Source organism: Dermochelys coriacea, chromosome 5, assembly GCF_009764565.3.
Source record: "Dermochelys coriacea isolate rDerCor1 chromosome 5, rDerCor1.pri.v4, whole genome shotgun sequence".
NCBI classification, from domain to species: Eukaryota; Metazoa; Chordata; order Testudines; family Dermochelyidae; genus Dermochelys; species Dermochelys coriacea.
This window is the reverse complement of record NC_050072.1, coordinates 52211922-52235695: the sequence shown is the minus strand read 5'-3', so window position 1 is coordinate 52235695 and position 23774 is coordinate 52211922. Positions and strand designations below refer to the sequence as shown.

The following is a 23774-nucleotide window of genomic DNA, read 5'->3' as shown; positions in this document are numbered from 1 at the left end:
TGAACTCAGAGGAATAATGGACAGAAGCAAAAGTCTACTGGATCTCTGAAGATCAAGACAGCTGAAACCAGAACTCAGAAAGGGAAATTCAGACTCAAATCGAACCTCACTAAAAGAAACTCTCAGACTTGTACTAGGGGACAATGGAAGGGTTCATGTCTATCGATTAGAAAAGGTCATCCAGACTTATGATTAATCTCCTTGAGTGAAGGCTTGAGAGTGAAGCCCATGTCTGTATTTACTTCATTCATTTTTCAGGACAATGTTCAGGGAGATGGAGCTGAATAAGAGAACTAGGCACTGGAGAAAATCGTGAGTGATTAGGTGGGCCCCGATATGTTCTTCACTACAAGATCTTGGAGTTTGGAGGACAGGGATTCTGAAGCCACTTGAGGCAACTAGGATGGAAATAGGGAATAAACTTCTTCCCCAATCCAGAAGAAATGCTGACAATGGGCTAAAGGCCCAAGAGAATCTTGTGTCTCTGGCATACCAATTCACAGAAGGAGTTCCCCACCAATGGGAGAATACTCCCAAGTGCATACCACTTTGCCCCAGGAGAAGGGAATGGAACCTATGAGCTCTGGCTTTCGTGAGCTACAGCTCACTTCATCGGATGAAAGCTTATGCTCAAATAAATTTGTTAGTCTCTAAGGTGCCACAAGTATTCCTTTTCTTTTTGCGAATACAGACTGATACAGCTGCTACTCTGAAACCTATGAGCTCTGGGATTCTCTTTCTCTTACCAGAAAGACACAGTAGCAGATAAAAATAGAGCTAAGGTCTGAAACATAGGACTGCTCTCAATGCTTCTGGGATAAAGGGAGTTGTAACTTAAATCCATTATAAGACAACAATATCACCTCCTGAGTCTCCATACAAACTATCTGGTGAGTCCAGATTGTATCCCTAGTTCTGCAGCATCCCCTACAAGAGATTCTGGCAGAGTTAAACACCCCAGTCTCAGTCTCCCCATCCATAAAATGAAGAAAACAATCCTTTTTTGTCTCCCAGTGGAGTTAACTGTACCTCCAGTCTCCCACACAACCACTGTGGGAAAACTTGTCTGTTCATCCCATGGGAGTTGACTGAAGTGTTTTGGGTCATTTTAGCCCACCAACACATCCAGCTGACCCATTATGTGTCTGCATGCTCCCAGAAACCAGCGCCATCAACATGGATACTGATCTGAAGGAAGAATTTCTCCACCTCACACTGTTAGTGCTATTTCAGGAATCAGGCAGAGCCCCTGTAAGACACAGGTGGACATTTTACCAGCAGTTTTTAAACTGACAAGAGCACTTCTCAGAGAGTGATTCTGACATACCAGCTGAACCCAGATGCTGCTGCTCATGCCTTTTGCCTTAGCCACAGATTCCCCCTAGGTAAACTGGTACTTCTAGAGCAGGGCCACAAGCACAGACTGGTTGGATCACATTGTCATATGGACCTGGGATGACCAATAGTGGATCCAGCACTTGTGTATGAAGCAGCAAATATTCCAGGACACTTGTGATCAGTTTGTCCCAATATTCCAGCACTTGGACATCCTCATGATAGAGGCCAGGCTAATCCAGAAACAAGTTGTTGTAGTCATATGGAAACCGACTATCCCAGAGTACTATAGATCTGCAGCTAACCAGTTTGGAGCTGGCAAATCAATTATGGGGGTTGTTGTGGCAGAGCTTTGTGAGGTAATGAGGACTGTGATGTACCCAGAGAAGGGGGGGGGGGGGGGTCATTACAAGTATTCCTGAAATAATAGCTGGTTTTGAGAAAATGGGCTTTCCAAACTGCATCGGGGCCTTTGATGAGACTCACATGCCTGTATAGTTTGGCCTCCGCAAGGAGCACAAACCACGAAGGGTAATGCAGCATAATTATACAGGCTCTAGTTAACCACAGGGGTTGATTCATGGACACTAACATGAAATGCACTAGCAGGGTGCGGGATGCCAGCATGTTCCAGTGATCAGGATTTTACCTTCATAGACAAGCTTAGACAGTATTTCCACCAAACGACATTGTTAGAAATGGAGTCACTATCTGTACTGTTATTCTAAGTGACCTTCTAAGTGACCTGTTGCAAGGGCTTATCAAACCATACCCTGATTTCAGAGGACCTGGCAAAAGAAGATTCGACTACACACTCAGTGCAATAGGCAGTCTGAAATCCTGTTGGAGCTGCCTTCAAAACCATTTGGATGCCGGTGTCATCAATGCAATCTGCATGATTGTGCCTTCCTGTGTCTACATAATGTCTGAGAGGACAGGTTTCAGAGTAGCAGCCGTGTTAGTCTGTATTCTCAAAAAGAAAAGGAGTACTTGTGGCACCTTAGAGACTAACAAATTTATTTGAGCATAAGCTTTCGTGAGCTACAGCTCACTTCCACCAAATGCATCTGATGAACCCATCTGTTATCTTATACTTCTACTGCAAGCCCACTAGGACACAAATCATATTTTTGTACTGTGTTTGGACAGCATCTAACACAATGGGTCCTAGTCCATGGCTAGGACTCCTAAGTACTATAGTAATAGAAATAATAAATAAAAAAGAATGAGAGAAGAGGAACAAATTACAGATTTTAACCAGTTTCTTAAAGATTATTTTTCTTTTCTGTAAGATTATTTTAATGCTATGCTTCCTGATTCAATACAAATATCCCAGAATATAACATCAGAAATGTTTTACCAAAAGTCTCCATGCAACTGTGGTAACAGTCTTTGGAAGCAAAGTACTGATGGAAGCAAACTACTGATGAATCAAATTGAACTGTACTAAAAAGAATTCCATCCCCCCAAAAACCTTGAAGAAACTGCAAAGACACAATATCCACGGTGAATTAAATAAAAAAGCAGTAAGGTAAGAATAATATTGAAAATAAGACAATACATCCCAACAGACCTCTTCTCACAGCCAGAATTGTTTTTATCTAGTGACGTGGTTTAATTAATCTTTCAGGTAAACGTAAGTAATTTTGTTGGCATGCACATACTCAAAATGACCTAAGTGATATTTTTATTACCTCTTGTCCAGATACTGTAACATACTCTGCATGAGGGTTCTTTATCATTCGTTGTATTTCTTGCAGATGAAATTGGATCTGGGAAATCACCTTCTGAATGTCACCCTTCTGCTTTCTGATAGTAGGGAAGTCTGTAAGATCTTTGAACAACTGGGTTTTATCTCCAGTTCTATTTATAAGAAACAGAAAAATGATGTATTCCATAATTCTACTGTTTCGATATAACTGTTTATTTCCAATCAGTAAACACAAGTTATGAGGTACCCATATAGTTTTGAGCATACCATATTATGTATTTGTCCCTCTCTCTTCTTTCAAAATGCACAAAGCATGTAACTTCACAAGGAGAAAAACATGCATTCCACAGATATGGTCTCACTGAAAGAGTATACTACACTTATACATTACACACAGAATAAAGCCCCCCATGTTAGTGTTTTTAAGTCAAGTCAACAAAAGTTGGGAAATGACAGAATGAAGGAAATTGCCTGTGCAACTTTATTTTGGCCCCCTTGTGCGTATGCATTATAAGATTGACTTTGATTACATGATCATATACCATTTTTCCACTTTAATAATAAGTCACTACCATCCCCACCTATAATAGAAATATTTCTATTTTAGAACAAATACAAAAATATAACCTTCTGATTATGTCATAGCATAGATGCCACGTTTGCAATCTCGTAAGTGATAGAAAAACTTCTAGCAAACCAGTAGGATAGCTTCTGAGTTTTTACAGACCTAGAAAAGGCATATAATAAGAGGACAGAAGGATGCTTACGCCAGTGCTGAGAAAATATGGAGTGCCTCAAGATTTAATAACTATAGTGAATGCCCCCATATGGATCACCTACAACAGTAATCAGGACATGTTTTGAAACAACACACTCCTTTGAAGTGTATAGTACATAGAGCAGCATAAACAAGTCATTGTTGGCATGAAATTTTAGTTGTACAGACTTCACTAGTGCTTTTTATGTAGCCTGTTGTAAAACTAGGCAAATATCTAGATGCATTCATGTACGCCCAGGGGTACATGTACCCCCGGTTGAGAATCACTGGTTTAACTAATTATAGTACATATTGTAGTCATTTAAGTAGTTTGTGAGCTCTGTAGTGGTGTTCACTGTTTTCTGTGTTTTAGAAGTCATTAGAAACGACTCAGAGGAGCAGTCTGCATTAAACTAAGCCTTGTATATTTACATATAGTGAATTAACATGATTGGGAGCCACCTGTGCCAAATTAGTGTCATCTTATTATTTTTGTTGTGTAGTGAGAACACAAAAACCAACTTTGATAAATTTAGCCTTTTTTCCTGTTCTTAATTCATAACAGTCCTATAGGACTTTTTCATTTATAACTATCGTATCGTTTGAGAAAATATTACAGCTGGATTTGCAACAAATTGGCTGAATATTGCTTTTTGTTGATTTTTACACGCATATTGCAGATCGTATGTTTATTAAACAAGAAAACAAAATAAAAATTGGGGTAATATATCAGCCAGACCAGAAATAAAGGTTCATCTGCGGGAGTGGCACATCTTCTCTTCACAGAGAAATAATGGCTGCAAGGACATGTCACTGGGGTGACCATATATATTTTGTCACATACAGCCAGTCAAACCCCAGCTCCTTATTCAAAATTCATGCACAATATGAAAATGGAGTGGGGGTGTGATATTTGGCAGCATACTGCACAGGTACAAAGCTTTGGGTTGGGGAGTGATTTATTCCAGTTCCTTCACAACAGTCTGAAAGTCACAGGGACGTATCTTATTTTGTCATGTACTCAATCAGTCAAAACCCAGCTTCTTATTCAAACTCCATACACAATTGTGGAAATGGGGTGGAGGAGTGATATGTGGCAGCATATTGCACAGGACCAAAGTTTTGGGTTGGTGAGCAGCATGTTCTAGCTCCTGCAGTCACTAATAGTCACTGGGATGTGTCACTTGGGGTTGACCCAAGACTTATTTTGTCATGTTCAACCAGTCAAAACACATCCCCTTATTCAAGCTCTATGTCCAATATGAAAATGGGATAGGGGCATGACACATGGCAGCATATTAATCAAGAACAAAGCTTCGGGTCAGCGAGGGTGACCAGACAGCAAGTGTGAAAAATCAGGACGGGGATGTGGGGGGGGGGGGGGGAAGAGAATAGGCACCTACATAAGTCAAAGCCCCAAATATCAGGACTGTCCCTATAAAATCGGGACATCTGGTCACCATAGGGTCAGCGACTGGCATGTCCCAGCTCCTTTAGAATAGTCTGACAGTCACAGAGAGTGATACTTGGGGCGACCTATAGACTTATTTTGTAATGTAGTGTCAGTAAAAACCCAGCTACTTACTCAATCACCATGTACAAAAAATGGTAGTGCAGTGGGGGTATGACATTTGGCAGCATACTGCATAGGAACGAAGCTTTGGGTTGATGAGTGGAACATCCCAGGTCCTTCAGAACAGTCTGTGAGTTGCGGGGACATGTCACTTGAGGTGACCAAAAACTTATTTTGTCATGAACATCCAGTCAAAACCCTGTTCTCTATTGGATTATTTAATAAAAAAGTAAGTATAAGGTAAATTTTCATCACTTTCATGCATATTAATTGATAACATTTCTAAAAATGTAATCTTAGAAATGTATTTTTAAATAATTTTGACTTTTGAATAAGGAACTGGGGAAAAACGGTTACCTACCTTTTTGTAACTGTTGTTCTTTGAGATGTGTTGCGCATGTCCACTCCATGTGCGCAGTCATCGGAGATTTTTGCCTTCGCGGTAGCCATAGAGCCTGCAGTGGTGCACTCTGGAATGCCGTGCCCATGCACTGTCCTCCCTACACCCTTTCAGTTCCTTTTTACCGGCAACTGCGAGACAGGGGCACGAAGTTGGGTATTGGAATGGACAGGAGTAACACGTTTCAAAGAACAACAGTTACAAAAAGGTAGGTAAACGTTTTTTCTTCTTCGAGTGCTTGCTCATGTTGATCTCATTCTAGGTGACTCACAAGCAGTGTCAATGGAGGTGGGCTCGGAGTTCATGGTCTTACAGCATGTAGCACTGCTCTGCTGAAACCAACAGCGTCCCGGACCTGCTGGGTAAGTGCCTAATGGGACGCAAACATGTGGACAGACAATCAGGTAGCAGTTCTACACATCTCTTGGATCAGCACCTGAGCCAGGAAGGCTGAGGATGATGCTTGCACTCTAGTTTGAGTGAACCTTGACTATTGCCGGTGGAGGCACTTTCGCCAGCTCCTAACAGTAATGGATGCAGGCCATGATCCCAGAAGAAATCCTTTGAGCAGATACTGGATGACCTTTCATCTGTGTGCCACCACAACAAATTGCTTTGAATTGCGAAACAGCTATGTCCTGTCGATGCAGAAGGCCAGTGCCCTCCTGACATCCAGGGTGTGCAAACTGTGCTCCTCTTCCAAATTATAAGGCTTCAAGAAGAAGACAGGTAAATACAAGTCCTGGCTGGTATGAAACTGGGAAACTATCTTGGGCAGGAACGGCAGGTGCGGCTGCAGCTAGATTTTATCCTTACAGAATACTGTATAGGGCAGTTCTGAAGTAAATGTCCTGATCATACACATTGCTGCCACCAGGAACAAAACCTTTCAGAAGAGAAGGAGAAGGGAGCAGGAAGCCAGAGGCTTGAAGGGAGGCCCCCATGAACCTCGACAGCATGAGATTCAAGTCCCAAGGTGGGACAGGGTCCCAGATGTGAGGGTAGAAGCACTCCAGACTTTCAAAAACTAGGCCATCATGTCATGAGTTAAGATGGACCTGCCTTGGAATGGAGGGTGGAAAGCCAAAATAGTGGCCAACTGGACCCTGATCGATGACCAGGACAAGCCCAGGAGCTTGAAGTGCAGAAGATAATCCAGGATCACCTGCAGCAAAACTTGCTCAGCCCAGATACATCATTCTGAAGCCAAGCACGTGCACCTTTTCCACTTACTCTGGTGGAGGATTTTCTGTTGCTAAACAAGACCTATTGAACGAGCATTCCCGTTCTTTCGTATTCAGCCATGAAGTATCCATGCTGTCAAGTGCACCACCACCAGATTCAGGTGCAGAAGACGGCCGTGGTTCTGGGACAGTGGGTATGGCCAGTGACATAGTTGCAGCGGGGCAGTTACCAAAAGGTCCAGCAGCCTTCTGAATGAGGTTTGGGAGCTATTAGGATAACCTTTGCCCTGTCTTGTTTGATCTTCATGAGGACTCTGTGGATCAATGGCACTGGCGGGAAGGCGTACCTCCGGGGCCCCAATCACAGGAGCAGAAAAGCATCTGACAGGGATCCCATGTCCATCCCCCAGAGTGAACAGAACACATGACATTTCCCGTTCTGAAAGGATGCGAACAAGTCCACCTGGGGAGTTCTCCACTTCCAGAAGATAATACTGACCACCTACAGATGGAGCAACCACTCGTGGTGAGACGAGATGGTCCTGCTGAGATGATCCACCAAGACATTACTGGTGCCAGGCAGGTGCATGGCTATCAGATGAATGGCATAGTGCAAACAAAAATCCCAAAGAAGGAGAGCTCCTTGACAACGGGCTGAAGACCTGGCACCACTATGCCTGTTCATGTAATACACTGTGGTGGTATTGTCAGTCAGGACCTGCACCACCTTGCCCTACAGATGGAACAAGAAAGACTGGCAGGCCAGGCGAACCACTCTGAGTTCCCAGACGTTGATATGGAGGGCCAGATTGTCATGCAACTAGTGGCCATGGGTGCTCAGCTCGCTCAGGTGGGTTCTCTAGGCCAGGTCTGAAGCATTGCAGACCAGGGTCAGCGATGGGGACGGGGTCGCGAAAGGGGCTCCCTCCAACACCAACCTGGGTTCAACCACCAATCCAGGGATGATCTGATGTCGTTTGGCACCCTCACTACCCAGGCCAGGTAGTGCCTGTTGAGGATGTAGATCGACACCAGCCACGCTTGCAGGGGGCTTAGCAACTACTTAACACTAACTACTATAAATGAAACTATTTACCTAAGGCTCAAGTCAGTAAAGATGAAACTGCTAGCCCTTGCTATGCAAGAAAAGGTGCTCCGACCAACCATCATGGGCGGTAAGAAGGAACTGAGAGGGCTTAGGGCCAGTGGTTGCCTGGTATACCGACACATGAGCACAGCATTCAAGGCGGCGCCACTGCTGGCCCTAAGGATACCGCTAAGGCAAAAATCTCTGACAACCACGCAGGTGGGTGTGCACACACCTAGAATGGAATCAACATGAGCAAGCACTTGAAGAACCATCAATAAGGAGCTGATACCAAAAACAAGGAGTTGGGAATAAGGAGCATACTTCAGCCTCATGGTCAGCCCTCAGTACAATCCTGTTTATTACACTGATGGACTATGTCAACAGAAATAACTCAAATGGAAAAGGTGAGACATTTGTATCTGCTGATGACACAGAAATATAGGCATCCTCAAAAAGAAAACACTGGAGGAAATTGCAAATCAGTGGTATGACCAGCTAGACAGGCATTCGATGAAAATGAACACAACTAAGATACAGGTCATTTGGGTCAGTAGAGGTGCCGCAGGGAAATTGGACATAGAGATTAAGTAGCAAGACTAAATCAGACTGACAAGCTCATATAACTTGGTGGCTGGGTTATGGAAGACGGTGAGCTTGAACATGAGATACAGTCTAGACTATGGAGTGCTGGGAGAGCGTGGAGGTGGTGTTCATGACAAGCATACATCACTGAGATTGAAAGACCAACTATACAGAACAATGGTGTTCCCTGAGGCATTTATGGTGCATGAGCATCGGCAATTAGGAGACAGCAGGTTCAATTTCAAAGTGTTTGAGATGAGAGGTCTTTGTGCCATAAAAGGAGTTACATGAAGAGACAGATTTTGAAATTAAAGTATTAGGATAGAAGTCAAAGTCCCTGATGTGGTTGATAAAATCCAAGAAATATGATTTTGCTGGTTTGACTACAAAGAGAAGATGAATGAATGGGACCTGGTGAAGACAGCATGGTAGGAGAGGTTAGTAGGAAAGAGAGCCCAAGGAAAGCCAAAGAAGTGATGGATTGCATCAAAGAAGATGGGAAGCAGATGGACCTTAGTGACACTGTGGACAAACAAAGATGGCTGATGCGTGTATGACAACTTGACTCTGGTCAATAGGATAAGAGGAAGAAGATTATTATGTCATAGCTGTGAAATCTGATCTCTGAAGAGAAAATAAATCCAGGCATGTTACAAATAGTAAAAATAAGGAAAAAACCCTACTTTATTATACCCAACGCAACTTCCCTTTTCACAAAAACAAAACTTGAACTAGAGCCAATAGCCAAGAGGATAACATTGAGATGAGCTCTGATTCCGAGATCCTAATATAGATATTATACAGGAGAAAGTAAAGCCAGTATTTTATAATACTGAATTTTTCAGAAACTATTTTACGGCTGATTAGACCTATTTCCAGGGGAATTGTAGGAGAAAGACAGCTGTTAGCCAGCAGCTGATTATAAAAACCTCTGTCATTGTCTTATGCCAGCCACCTACTGAAAACAAAAAGGGCAAATTTCCAAAAATGGCAACTGCAGATATTTCAGCATTTTTAGGGTTTTAGAGTCAGTAGTACTTTTCAAAAGAATTTTTAGGAATACAATATAAAATATAATAAAAAACAACACCATCACCACACACAGAGTGTCTATATATATACAAAATATATGAGGAACTGTGGTAAAATACAGGTTTTACTGGCACAAGTATAAAACTCCTGCATATGTTCGAAATGCATAAAGCCACGAGTGAGTTATCCTGGTTAACCAAAAAAAATTCAAATAAACCATTTGCATTATGTGGTGATATTTTCTGTTTGTAATCTTTTAGAGGAAACTTTTGATTTAGAAAAAAATTAGGCTAACATTTTCATTGGTACTATTTTTTGAATTACTCCATCTACAACATCAAGCTGTCTTAGTTATCATGCACATAGTGATAGAAAAATTAGTGGTAATATTTTTAAAACTTCTAAAAAATAGCTATAGTAGAGCTTTTCCATAAATCAGGTATCAGGATGATAATGTGTTCTATCTCACACCCTGCCAGACCTATAAATGAATTCTATACATCAATAGAAAACCTATAATCCCAGCTATCCAACAGGACACACCAAGTGTTTCTAACCTTTTAATTCTCTAATTGCCCTTAAATCTGTCACTGGTCCAAGAGCAAATATTGGCAGTCCTAGATTTTGGCTCAGTTAATTTTTCAATCCCTGCTACAGAGAAAGATGAAAACATTTTTCCGTCAATTACTTTAAAATTAACATCTATTTTAAAAGTACTCAGAGATTTGGAATATGAAATGTAATTCTATTAAAGACAGATTAAAAGGCAAATCATGAAGAGCAGATCAAGAGAGACAGAAGGTGCAAAATAAATAAAATTAATTTCAGGGCAGCTTATTTTGTCTGAGGCAAGGGATTTATTGTGTTACTGTGCTGCCCAAATATGGTATAAATTATACGGCACCTTTCATCAGAGGATCTCAAAGCACTTCACACACTAAGTCTCATAACACCCCTATGAGGTAAGTGGTATGTCCATTTTACAGATATGGAACCTTCACAGAAAGGTTCAGTGAAATGTGTCCTTGGACACACAGGAAATTTGGGCAGAGCTGGACACAAAGCTTGGACGACAATTCCAGGCTCATAATGTCCATTCTATAAACATATTATGCACAAAAAACTACACTGAAAGAATATTAAAGTTTTAAAGTCAAGCTCTCAAAACTGGTGAGGAGGGCAAAGGGAGAGCATTGACAACAAAGGAGGACTGTCCCTTCTCTGAGTTCCTGTGCCTGGCATCATAGTGCCCGCTGGAACTCAGGAGAAGCAATTGCAGGGAAAGTCCTGCTTAGCCCCTGCAGCCCTAAGTTGAAACATACGCAGTTGTTTTGTGGGGCTGGTGCATGAACAGTACAGTCAGCACACAGGAGCTGTGAGGGGATGGAGCATGCTTAGCACAGGCAGTATTTTCAGAAAATTTAGCTGCTGCCATACTCAAAAAAGGCTCTATTAAACACTTGTGAACTGAGAAAAGGCTCATAACCTGACCTTATTTGGACAAATTTTCACAAGGATGGGAAAAGGCACAACTCTGACTCCACGTCCGCCCTCTCTGCCAAATTTAAAGTCTCTGTTCCAACATATGAAGCTTTTCATCAAAACGGTTGTAAGAATTTTTTTTCACTTGGGCAAACAATGTATTTTTTCCCCTAAACTCATTCTCAGAAACAGCTGAACAATTCTGGGAGAAACTTTCCAAAAATTCTGAGCCTGAAACATTCACCCAGGATGGAAAATTTCAGCCTGAATGGTGGGTGAGATAACATCTTTTATTGGACCAACTTCTGTTGGTGAAAGAGACACTTTTGAGCTCACACAGAGCTCTTCTTCAGGTCTTGGAAACATACTAAGAGTGTCACAGCTCAATACAAGATGGAACAGACTGTTTAGCATAAGTAGTTTACATCTATGTCAATCAGTTCCATCTTGTACTGAGCTGTGACACTCTTAATATGTTTCCCAGACTTGAAGAACTCTGTGTGAGCTCCAAAGTTTGTTTCTCTTACCAACAGAAGCTGGTCCAATAAAAGATATTATCTTACCCTCCTTATCTCCAATATCCTTGGACCGACATGGCTACAACACTGCATAGGTAGCCTGAATGGTTTAAGTTTAGCAAAATTATAAGCAACCAAAAAGAGGTCTTCTAATGGAAAGTGTCAGGCAACCTTATATACAAGTGATTCTACCTATGCATCTATAATGTACATTTTGTATTTATATATTACATAAATAAGGTATATTAACTAACATACAATTCATATATCAAGTAAGTTCAGTAAGACAGACTACAACACATGAAAGAACTGTTTTCTTTACTTACTTGGCCGCTTCTTCATTAAGTATCTGTAAATAATGTTTCACTGGACAGAGGAGCTCAGGAATTTCCAAGAGGGCCATCTGCAGCAAAGGAGCTTTCACTTGGGAACATATAGCTGGAACCAGTGCTTGGAGTTCTGTCTCCAGGCGAGACAGAGTACTGACTATCAAGAAGAACTCTTGAGTTGAACACTGAAAGTGGAAAAAATTTTAGTTTAAATTGTTACAACATTGTACGTTCCAGGATACCCACCTAACATCCTGTTTAGACAACGTTCATAGTTAATTTTTACATATTGAAATACTACTTGATGACCTTATGTTCAAATGGTAAATCTGATGGATTTATTACTTGTTACTTATTATAGAAGCGCCAAGGAACTGATTTAAAAGAGGGCCCCATTGTGCTAAGCACTGTATAAACATGGAATAAGAGAGTCCCTTCCCCAAAGATCATATCATCTAATTAGACAGGACAGAGGGTGAGGAAAAGGGATATAACATATGAGCAGTGATGAGGAAGCAAAAGGGGTTTGCAGCAAACAACCAAAAAGAATAGTAAAGAGACCATCCAGAGTGAAAACTGCAGAAAGCAGTCTGATGCCATCAGCAATATCAAACAATCCCTGCTTAAATTGCTCCTGGAGCAACTCTTACCAGATTAAGTCTCAAGCTGGCTCCTCTCTGCAGTTTTTCCCCAACAGCACATGGATTGGGGGTAGAAGGGACGTCACCGCATGAGTCCTTATGCCCCGAGAAAATAATGGCTTTCCCTGCACAGTTCTGGGTCTGGGGAGTGCTAGCGGTGATCAGGGGAGTCCCCCTGCCTCTTCTCAGTGCAGCAATATTAGCTTAAAATATAATTCTCTCCCTTTCTCACCTTAGCAGAGAGTTATTAGTATGACCAATGTTAGATGATTCAATGTAGATCACAGATCAAATGACTTCATATAGTGGATTCAGTTTCCCTACACTACTAAATCTGTTGGACAACAGAAAACCTGAATGTATTTAATCAGTCCTAAAATCATTTATGAAAGCATTAAAGAGCGTGAAGATATGCTCCATAATGATCAGAAAACTTCCTATTAGATTTTGTTAAGAAGTATGTAAAAGAGTGTGTAGTATATGAAGAAACATGGAGTAGGCAAAGTCAGCAAAGGCAATTACACCATTGAGAAGGGAAGCTTTGCAAAGAGCTGTAGAGCTACAAATATAAATATTGGAGATACCAGAAGATAATGCTCAGAAACCATCCATCAATTTCTCGAACAGATAAAATTTCACAAGCAGAATTGGAATATCCCAAGATATTTGCATGTAAACATTTATGGACTCTGATTTTATAGAGAACTAACTATATATATAAAACCACAAAAGAGATGCTTTATTTTCATATTGGTTTATGAAAACTCATTCTCACTGGATAACTTATAGCTCTCTGTATGAAGAGAAGATTATATTCTAGTTGGTCCATATCAGCTTTTCAAAAATGGAAAGCAACAGACCTCCCTTAAAAACTGAATAAAATAATTCCTAGTGCTTTTAACAAATTGCTCCCTCCAAGCTAAACACAGAGACAGTAATCGATTTTTTCAGATGGCTTCCAAGGAGCATTCCTACTGGAAATAAAGACTTATCACTGAGAACTCTCTTACTCACTTTCTTTTGTGTGTTACTGAAATCAGAATGAGATTACAGCTATACCACCACCTGGATCTAAAATTATCTTTAAAAGGAAGTTTTTACATATCTCGAGAGACTAATCATTACCTTAAATTCTACAACTCAGTTTATCTATATATTGTTTTCAGTTAATAAGAAATGAAAACTTTTATACTTTTATTTCCTTTTTCCAAGGTGAGTATTACATTATCCTAAATTAATACTTCGCTGAGTATATATCCAAGTCATAAAACTCTGTAAATTGATTACATGCATATTTTTACCTGTGTTTCATTAAAAAGTTTCAACTTAATTGTCAACAATTTGGTATCAATAAATGAGTCAGAATGCTGAGACTGAAAAATTCATTATGCTCATTTATCATAAAAAACAGGAATCTTTACAACTCACATAAGCGTGATAGTGTCTTAGACAATATAAGATTAATTAATAAATTATGAGCTATTTATGTTTGCTTTAATATTTGGTCTATTAGGTATATTTTTAAATGATCTTTTTTATTTGATACATTTTCTGAATGTATAGTTTTAATACCCCTTGCTATGTGATATACTGTATACAATTTACACAAGTCATCTTCTTTGGGTTTTATTTAAAACCAAACGAATAACTTTCCATATTCCCTCATTTCATTTTCTTTTTGTTAACCTTCCTATATATTCACATAGCCCAGAAAGACAAAAGCAAACAAAAAAGTATCTTTCCACTTGAAATTTGTTCCATTGTGTGAATCAGAAAATACAGGTTTTCTGTACAGGATACCCCAAAGAGAGGCAGAGGTCTGTTAGATGCTCTCCTTGGGTACATCTACACAGAAATTAAACATCCGCAGCTGGCCTGGTCAGCAGGTTCAGGCTGAGGGGCTGTGAAATAGATTTGTAGACTTTTGGGCTCGGGCTGGTTCCTGAGCTGTGGAACCCTGCAAGTAGGGAGGGTCCTAGAGCTTGGGTTCCAGCCCAAGCCCAAATGTCTACCCAGCAATTTTTAGTTCCACAACCCAAACCTCGTGAGCCCAAGTCAGCTGACCTGGGCCAACCACAGGTCTTTTATTCCAGTGCAGACATACCCCTTGTGACTCTATGGTATGGTACAAATTAGAGATGGAAAACACCTATTAATACATCTCCATGCAGCTGCCCGATTGTTCTCTATGGTACATTTCCTAATGTTTTTATGTAGTCTAATATTTTGTCCAGTTTTTGTTCAGTCTTGCAACACTAAAAAACCTAAGAAATGGTGTTTTTGCCAATTTTCTTAGAAGCCTAATTGACAGCCTACTAAATCTCACTGAGTGGAAGTTTTGGGTGAAATTCAACCTAAATATTTCTTTTCTTAAATAAATCCCAGTACTTCTAGTCATGTCTCTTTGCATTCATACTAAATAGCTCTTTGCCTCCTTGCTGTTAACAATCTTCAAATAGGTGTAGCCTTATGTACTCCTCTAGTCAGCATTTAATCAAGTTAATAATCTTTTGCCAAAGCAATCCACCCTGCCTCCTGAAGATACCTGTTGATCTTTTCACTCACTAATATAAAAAGGAGTACTTGTGGCACCTTAGAGACTAACATTTATTTGAGCATAAGCTTTCATGAGCTACAGCTCACTTCATCAGATGCATTCAGTGGAAAATACAGTGGGGAGATGTATATACATAGGAAACATGAAACAATGGGTGTTACCATACACACTGTAACGAGAAATGCATCCGATGAAGTGAGCTGTAGCTCACGAAAGCTTATGCTCAAATAAATTTGTTACTCTAAGGTGCCACAAGTACTCCTTTTCTTTTTGCGAATATAGACTAACACGGCTGCTACTCAAACTTTTCACTCACTACAGCTTATCAACATCTTTCTGATAATATGATATTGTCTTACCCCATCATGTAAACACAGTGAAAACAAAATAAAGCAAATAATGAAATGACCCTTGAAGTCAACATTCACAGAAAATCTCTGATATACAGGCTAAATAAATACCAAACTTATGCATGGAATCAAAATTCAAGGTAAAACATGGGGTGGAGAACAAAAACTGAAGTCGTCATCTCTACAAACTAAAATGCAGACAATGGATAAGATACTGAAGGATGCCTAATGACTAATTAATACATTCATAGATGGAGCAAAAACTGATGTCCAGATTCTTGATGAATGCTACAAAGGGAGTAACAACAGTAGAACAAAACATGGAAGGCATAGACAACCGAGCTAATATTAATCACAAGAGTAACTTCTTAGCCCTATGCCATTTAACATTTTTATCAGTGGCCTGGAAGAAAACAAAATCATCAATGATAAAGTGGGTACATGACACAAAAATTTGGGGAGTGGTAAAGAATGAAGAGGCTAGGTCACTGATTGCGAGTGATCTGGATCACTTAGTATGCGGATCACACACAATACAGGTTTTAATACAGCTAATTGTAAATGTCTACATCTAGGAACAAAGAATGCAGGCCATACTTATAGGATGGGAGACAAGGTGGACCAAAAAAAAAAAAAAAAAAGATTTTTTTTAAATAAAGAAATCAGATTTAAAAAATTAATCCTGATTTTTTTAATTTAAATTATAAAATACTTTATTTTAAAAAATAAACCCGTTTAAAATGAAATCTGAATTTAATTCAAAATATATTAAGGCCTAAACGTCTTAGAATTTTGTTCTCAATGTGAAACATGTTTAGGTATCCAAAATATTTAAGGTTGTTTTGTTTAATAAAAATAAATGTTATATGCTGTTTTGTGTGTTTAATTAATTTCCAGTTACCATCCTAATGCAGCTTTACACAAAACGTGAGCAAAAAGTTAATTATCTAGTAAATAAAGCAATATATCATTCACCATTTTCTAACATACTAAAAATGTACAATAAGAATATGAAAATAATAAGCTACACAATTGCTTAAATAAATGTATATAGTTATAGTGTACCCGCCTAGGTAGCAAAAATATGTACCAAATCTAGCGTAAAGACTATTTAGTTGTAAATCAACATGTTTTCACGGTTATGTCAAGCAATGAGAATGCACCTTTCTTTAGAAAATAAATGAAATAAAATGGGAAAGTTGATCAAAATCAATTATTAAATTGAGACTTTCCACTTGGTGATTTAAATCTACCCCCCCCCCCCCGATGGGAGACTATCCCAGGAAGCAGTGACACTGAAAAAAGATTTGGGGGTTGTGGTGAATAATCAGCAGATCATGAGCTTCTAGCATGGCTCTGTGGCCAAAAGAGCTAATGCAATTCTGGGATGTATAAATAGGAGGGGCTCTTGATTAAGAATAAAGAGGTTATTGTGCCTCTTTTTGGCACTGGCGCCACCATTGCTGGAATACTGTTGTCCAGTTCTAGTGCAGCCAATTCAAGAAGGATGTTGATAAACGGAAGAGGGTTCAGAGAAGATCCATGAGAATTATAAAAGGATTAGAAAAACATGCCTTATAGTAAAAGGCTCAAAGACCTCAATCTATTTAACTTAAATAGAAAGGGTACTTGATTACCGTCTATAAGTATCTACATGGGAGGAACAAATATTTAATAATGGGCTCTTCAATCTAGCAGAGAAGGGTATAACATGATCCAGTGGCTGGAAGTTGAAGCTAGACAAATTCAGACTGAAAATAAGGCATAAATTGTTGATAGTGAGGTTAATTAACCATTGGAACAATTTACCAAGGGTCATGGTAGATTCTCTAGCACTGACAATTTTTAAATCAAGATTGGATGTTTTTCCTAAAAGGTATGCTCTAGGAATTATTTTGCAGAGTTTTAAAGCCTGTGTTATATGGGAGGTCAGACTAAATGGCCACAGTGGTCCCTTCTGGCCTTGGAATCTATGAACCTAGATTCCTGTCTGGTCACATACTGTCCAAGAGCGTGAATCCACTGGGATTGGTATCTTTGGAGAACTAAGCTTTTAGAGACTATTTTATTGCTAGCAAGCTTATTAACGGAATCGGTAAATAGTTTCTGAGAGATAATGAAAATACCCCTTATTTACCTACTCAGGTTGTTACTGAATAATAATCTGGTTTGATTTTAGCAACAATGCTGAAAACTGACAGTTAAATAGAGTTTAAATTGGAACAGAAATATAAATGTAACACTGAAAAAAATTGGGCTCCATGTAAGTGGGATTCAATCTTCAACAGTTTTTTTTCCCAATGAAAGATAGCATTCATCTTTATAAATTAGAAGCTTTGAAAAACAGTAAGAAAAATAAATTTATATGAAGTAGGTTTGGTGGAGGTCAGCGTCTGTTAAAGATCCTCCCAAGATTACACAATGGTAATTTTAAACTAACTTTGAACTACCTTTACTATTAACTAGAAATCCATTAAACCCTAGAACAACAACACATAGCTAAGGCTACCTTTTAGATACGGGTATTTTTTTTGGAAAAGTCATGGGCAGTAAACAAAGTCATGGCCCATGACCTATCCATGACTTGTACTATATAAACCTAACTAAAACTTGGGCCAGGGGGCCGCAGGTGCTCGGGGGGAGAGGCGGCGGCCCAGGACACACGCTGGTGCTAGGGGGATGAGGGAGGTTGGAGGGGGTGGCAAGGCTCCCTACCCAGCTCCATGGAAGTGGCCAGTATGTCCCTGCAGCTGCTACAGGGAGGGAAGACCAGCGGGGCTCCGCTCACTGCCCCTACCATGAGCTCTGGCTCCACAGTTCCCATTGGCTGTGAACTGCAGCCAATGGAAGCTGCAGGGCGGTGCCTCCAGGCAGGGGCAGCACACAGAACCCTCAGGTACATGCCAGCCACTTCTGGGGATGCCTGCCCCTCACCAGGTAAGCACCGCCTCGCACCCCAGCCCCCTCCCACACCCAAACTGCCCCAGCATACTGGCTGCTGCAGAAGTCACAGAGGTCATGGAAAGTCAAGGAATCTTGACACGGAGCCTTACTCATAGCTGACAATGGCTGTGAACAATGGCAATCTCTCCACCAATGCTGAAAATGGTTTGGCTGCTGTTGTGCAGAAAGTATGCAAGACACCATATTGATGTGTGATGCCTAGTGCTCTTTCTTGAATACTGTTAAAAACCAGTACAGTAGCAGCCAAACTGTTTTCAACAAACCCTGAATAGACCAGAGATCCATTGCTCACTGCTACTGTCAACTATAGGTTTCAGAGTAGCAGCTGTGTTAGTGTGTATTCGCAAAAAGAAAAGGAGTACTTGTGGCACCTTAGAGACTAACAAATTTATTTGAGCATAAGCTTTCGTGAGCTACAGCTCACTTCATCGGATGCATTCATCCGATGAAGTGAGCTGTAACTCACGAAAGCTTATGCTCAAATAAATTTGTTAGTCTCTAAGGTGCCACAAGTACTCCTTTTCTTTTTGTCAACTAGAGGTCATCATCTAAGTGAAAAGCTTCTCAAATGAGAAAATGGGACCTAAAAATGCTCTTTATGTGACTGTACATTTTCACCGCTCTCGAATTCTAATTGCTACCTTTGAGTCTCAGTGATGGTATACTATTTTTGGTTTAGAAAAAGTGAAGTATTTCATTGTAAGGACATTGCGTCCAATTTTTTCCCCTCTGACTGCTCATGTTAACCAGGCTACAAAGGGACCATTACTTAAATCTGCATTTAATATTGTTGGTCTAAAATTTATGACGTTTTTGCTTTGGACAAATGCAGTTGCCACTGAAACTTCTGCATATTTATCACAGACGGAGTTAATGTGATCCAGGAACAGCTGGATTTGAACCAGCTTTTTCTAGTGAATTAGTATTTTTTCCCGCAATATATTCTACTAATTTAGAAATAAGAGGACTGCCTTGCACTCTTGTGATTTAGACCCAACCATGCAGAGCACTGCATATGGGTAGTCCTCTGCAGTCACCCACTGAAGTCCACTTATCTCTGCATGGGCACAACACATTGCAGGATTGGGGCACTAAATAGTTATTCAAGTACTGACTTTCAAATTTTGAAAAAATAGACTAATCTTTTTCACCACACCATCTACTGAAATTATAACTTGGTTATACCTCTGCCCACATTTTTTTTTAATCCAAAACAAATTGCCATCCTCTCTAAATATAATGGGGAAATAAAAGAACATGAAGTACAGCACACATGCTATTAGCACATTAATGTGCTTCAATTAAGAATCAGCAGTGTCTCGCTACAAGTAATTTTTATTAAAATGTTCAAGCAAGATCTAAATTACAGAATTTATAAACGTATTAACTTTCAACTGAAAAATTAACAGTTAACTACAGCAAAGCGGTTTTCACGTATTGATGTGATTTTACATAAACATACACCATTTAAACGTGTTGCTTTAGGGAACAACTGAATGCATACCAATCTATATGATTCCTCACCTGCTAATGTACCCAATAGATATCATTCGACCAAAGAAATCTATATATTTTGCATCAGTGACATGACCAAAATTTGTAATTGTTATCTAATACTGCTATGGCATTTCTGCTTAAAACAATATATTATTGATCCAACGGATGTAAAACTAGACTCTACTGAAAGGAAAGAAGGTTTGTTATTTTGTCTTCTATCCTGTTATTGTGTGAAACAACTTTAAAGTTAAGAAAAAGTAATTTGAAGTGGAGAGGTTTAAAGATTTCCTGTAAAACTTACGAAAACACATTTAAGCATACTGACAAATATTTAGAAAACAAGAGTTGGTGATAATGGATTTGATAATTATTTACCTTTTTGTGATAAATACTACAAAGTCCTCTCTCTATGTCTGGCATCTTGCACAAATGATTTTGAATATGACCAAACACACTGGATTCTGACAGGAGAATTTCAGACACAGCATCAAGTCGGGCATTTATTTCACTGTAAAAACAACAACAATCATGAGATCTCTCATGAAAATTCCAACTTCTTTAACAGAGGGAACATGGTTCTCCATCATTTTGGACTATGGCTAAGCCCATACTAGCATATATAATGTTAAATAAAACGTTTAACACATTATTTATATTTGAGCATGATTAAAATGATCAAAAATCTCAAACACATTCTGGGAATAAAGAAAAGGCGTACTTGTGGCACCTTAGAGACTAACAAATGTATTTGAGCATAAGCTTTCATGAGCTTATGCTCAAATAAATTTGTTAGTCTCTAAGGTGCCACAAGTACTCCTTTTCTTTTTTGCGAATACAGATTAACACGGCTGCTACTCTGAAACCTGTTATTCTGGGAATAATTTCCCCAGAGCTCCATGGGGTAAGGTTGTCAAGGTTGCCTACACACTTCTAGGGCCTTCACTGTTCTGGCTACACTGAGTAGTGCAGAAACAAGGAGCAGCAAGTACAGTGATTCCCACTGGGCTCTTTGTTTTCTAACTTGAATTGTGCAGGCTCACTTACAACTACGGCAAGCCCCATAGGCTATGGTGGTAGAATTTATAACTTTAGCGAGACCTACAATCTGGAGTTTACAGCACCTGCAAACCATATATACTTTATCAATGTATCTTATTACTTTAATGAAGCCTCAAATATGGTACTGCTCAAACTGAATACAAGCTTGTTATCCTCCCCCACCACTCAAGAACCATATTTGAGGCTTTCCATGGAAGTTCTAGGTTCCCCCGACACAACCTTTAGAAGTTGTGACTCTGGAGTAGTAGTGAAGAAATACAGGACTGACAGAAAGAAAAGGAGTACTTGTGGCACCTTAGAGACTAACAAATTTATTAGAGCATAAGCTTTCGTGAGCTACAGCTCACTTCATCGGATGCAGAAGTTACATACAAACTTGGTTCATACTCTTGGGTTTTAAGGGCATGAAAACAGTGCACGCACTTTAACCACTAAGGAAATTCTCAGGAAAAATAAATTTAAGGAATACTGACTATTGAGATCATCATCATCATTCTCTTTAAAATAATGTTTCTAGATTTTTTTTAAAGAAATGCTAGAAAAAAAAGAAAGCTGCTTTCAAGTTTCCAGCTCTAACTCTGTTCCTATAGCCTCAACTACTCTCCCCGTTTCTGTTATACATCTCATTACCCCACCCCATCCACATTTCCAAAATAGATTAGAGTGCACCACAATCCACACATCTATATCCGTGGCGTGTATCCTCTGCAGCACGATGGGCATATTGACAACTTGTCAGGATCCTAAAGGTTCCACCTAATTTCCATACAAGTCCCTGTACAGATGAGGATAAAGGTGTTTAAAATACAACAAAGACATGTTAGCTAACATGTTTTAGTTTATCGGTGTTTAAACACTTATTAGCATCTCATCTCTAGGGGTGACAACAGTCTTCCACAATTATATTGGACAGAATAATATTGAGGGTTGGTTTTTTTAAGTATGGATGTTATCATTTATGCAGGATATTAGAGAAAAGAAGACTGAGGTAGTAACTTGTATTGGACCTGAAGAACAACTCTGTGTAAGCTCGAAAGCTTGTCTCTCACCAACAGAGGTTGGTCCAGCAACAGAGGTTGGTCCTTTTTTTATTTGTAGCACAACACAAACCATATATTACAAAAATAATAAATCTGCCATGCTGATCACCACTACAGACCACTAAAGAAGCACTATCTGTTGCAAATTCAGGGAAATACTAGGATGCCATGCTTTCCAGTAGATTCAAGATCAGGGTGCTTTGGCCTTGAAGGAAGCAAGGCCCATATACTTGAAATTCCATTGATCCACAAATTAAAATGAGCATGTCAGATATAGATGTGCAATCAATACACATTAATATGTTACTAGCAAGATCCCTTTCTTTGCTGCATCCTTGAACTTCAAAGCAATGTCTTCAGAAAAATCTGTTACCCCTTGTTGGTAGACAATTAGGTCAGAGTTCAATTTGTAGACTTCTCAGCTGACTGTCTGATTTGCATTTACCATACAAACGTAAAATAAAAAAATCTCCAGTGGTGAAGGGCCTTGATGACTGCTATAACTGAAGAACTTCAAAATGCGATGTCAGTGACTATTTCAACTCCATCACTGGCCTTTTTGAACCAATGATTTTGGGCAAACAATGTACAAACAACTTATTGCTTGTGGTGTCTACCTTCGTATTCAAACTGGCTATATTTCATATCATTATGATAAGACAAAGCTGGGGGGTTGCAAACACTTTGGAGGATAGAACTGAAATTCAAAGGGATCTTGATAAATTGGAGAACTGGGCTATAGATAATGAAATTCAATAGAGACAAAAATGTAAGGTGCTCCGCTTAGGGAAGAAAAAAAAAGGCACAAACACAGAATGGGGGATAACAAGCTTTGCAGCAGCACTCCTGAAAAGGATCTGGGAGTTGTGGTGGATCACAACCTTAACATGACTCAACAATGCGATGCTGTTGCCAAAAAAAAAAAAAGCAGCAAATGCAATTTTGGGTTGCATTAACAGAGGCATAGCATTCACAGGAGGTGATACTACTGCTCTACTCAGCGCTGGTTAGACTTCAGCTGGAATACTGTGTTCAATTTTGGTCAATGCTGTATAGAAAGGATGTAGAGAAACTGGAAAGGATTCAGAGGCAAGCAACAAAGATAATTAAAATGGATGGAATGCAAGCCATATGAGCAAAGGCTGAAGGAACTGGGTATGTTATTTTGGAAAAGAGGAAATTAAGTGGGGGGACATGATAGCAGTCTTTAGATACTTGAAAGGCTGCCATAAAAAATAAGGAGAAAAGTTGTTTTCTCTTGCCACAGAGGGCAGGACAAGGGGCAATGGCTTCAAGCTACAGGATAGCAGACTTAGATTAAATCTCCGGAAAAACTTCTTAACTGTAAGAACAGCAGGACAATGGAACAGACTGCCTCAGGAAGTTGTGGAATCTCCTTCACTGGAGGTTTTCAAAAAGAGGCTAGATAGCCATCTGTCTTGCATGTTTAGATACAACAAATCCCGCAACTTGGCAGGGGGTTAGACTAAATGATCCTTGCGGTCCCTTCTAAAAATAGGATTATGTCTCGTTCTAGTATATTTTTAAGATGGAGCAATTGTTTCTTTTCACAGCAAGTAAATGACAGAGCCTTTGTTTCTGACAACTATTTTCTCATCTTCATTTTTTAAACATTTAAACAAATCAACCATGTCTATTAAAAAAACTTCACA

At 39.5% G+C, this 23774-nt stretch overlaps 1 protein-coding gene across 4 annotated transcripts in view; it reads right to left on the bottom strand.

The window, feature by feature from the left end:
* MSH3 (mutS homolog 3) overlaps positions 1-23774 on the bottom strand; it is a 181965-nt gene that overhangs the window by 80887 nt on the left and 77304 nt on the right. For all 4 annotated transcript variants that reach the window (XM_038403844.2, XM_043515155.1, XM_038403846.2 and 1 more), the window contains 3 exons: positions 20378-20510; positions 11991-12178; positions 3030-3198 (listed from right to left, as the gene is read on the bottom strand). In XM_038403844.2, the coding sequence (XP_038259772.1) occupies positions 3030-3198; positions 11991-12178; positions 20378-20510 (490 nt within the window). The remainder of the gene's footprint in view (positions 1-3029; positions 3199-11990; positions 12179-20377; positions 20511-23774) is intronic.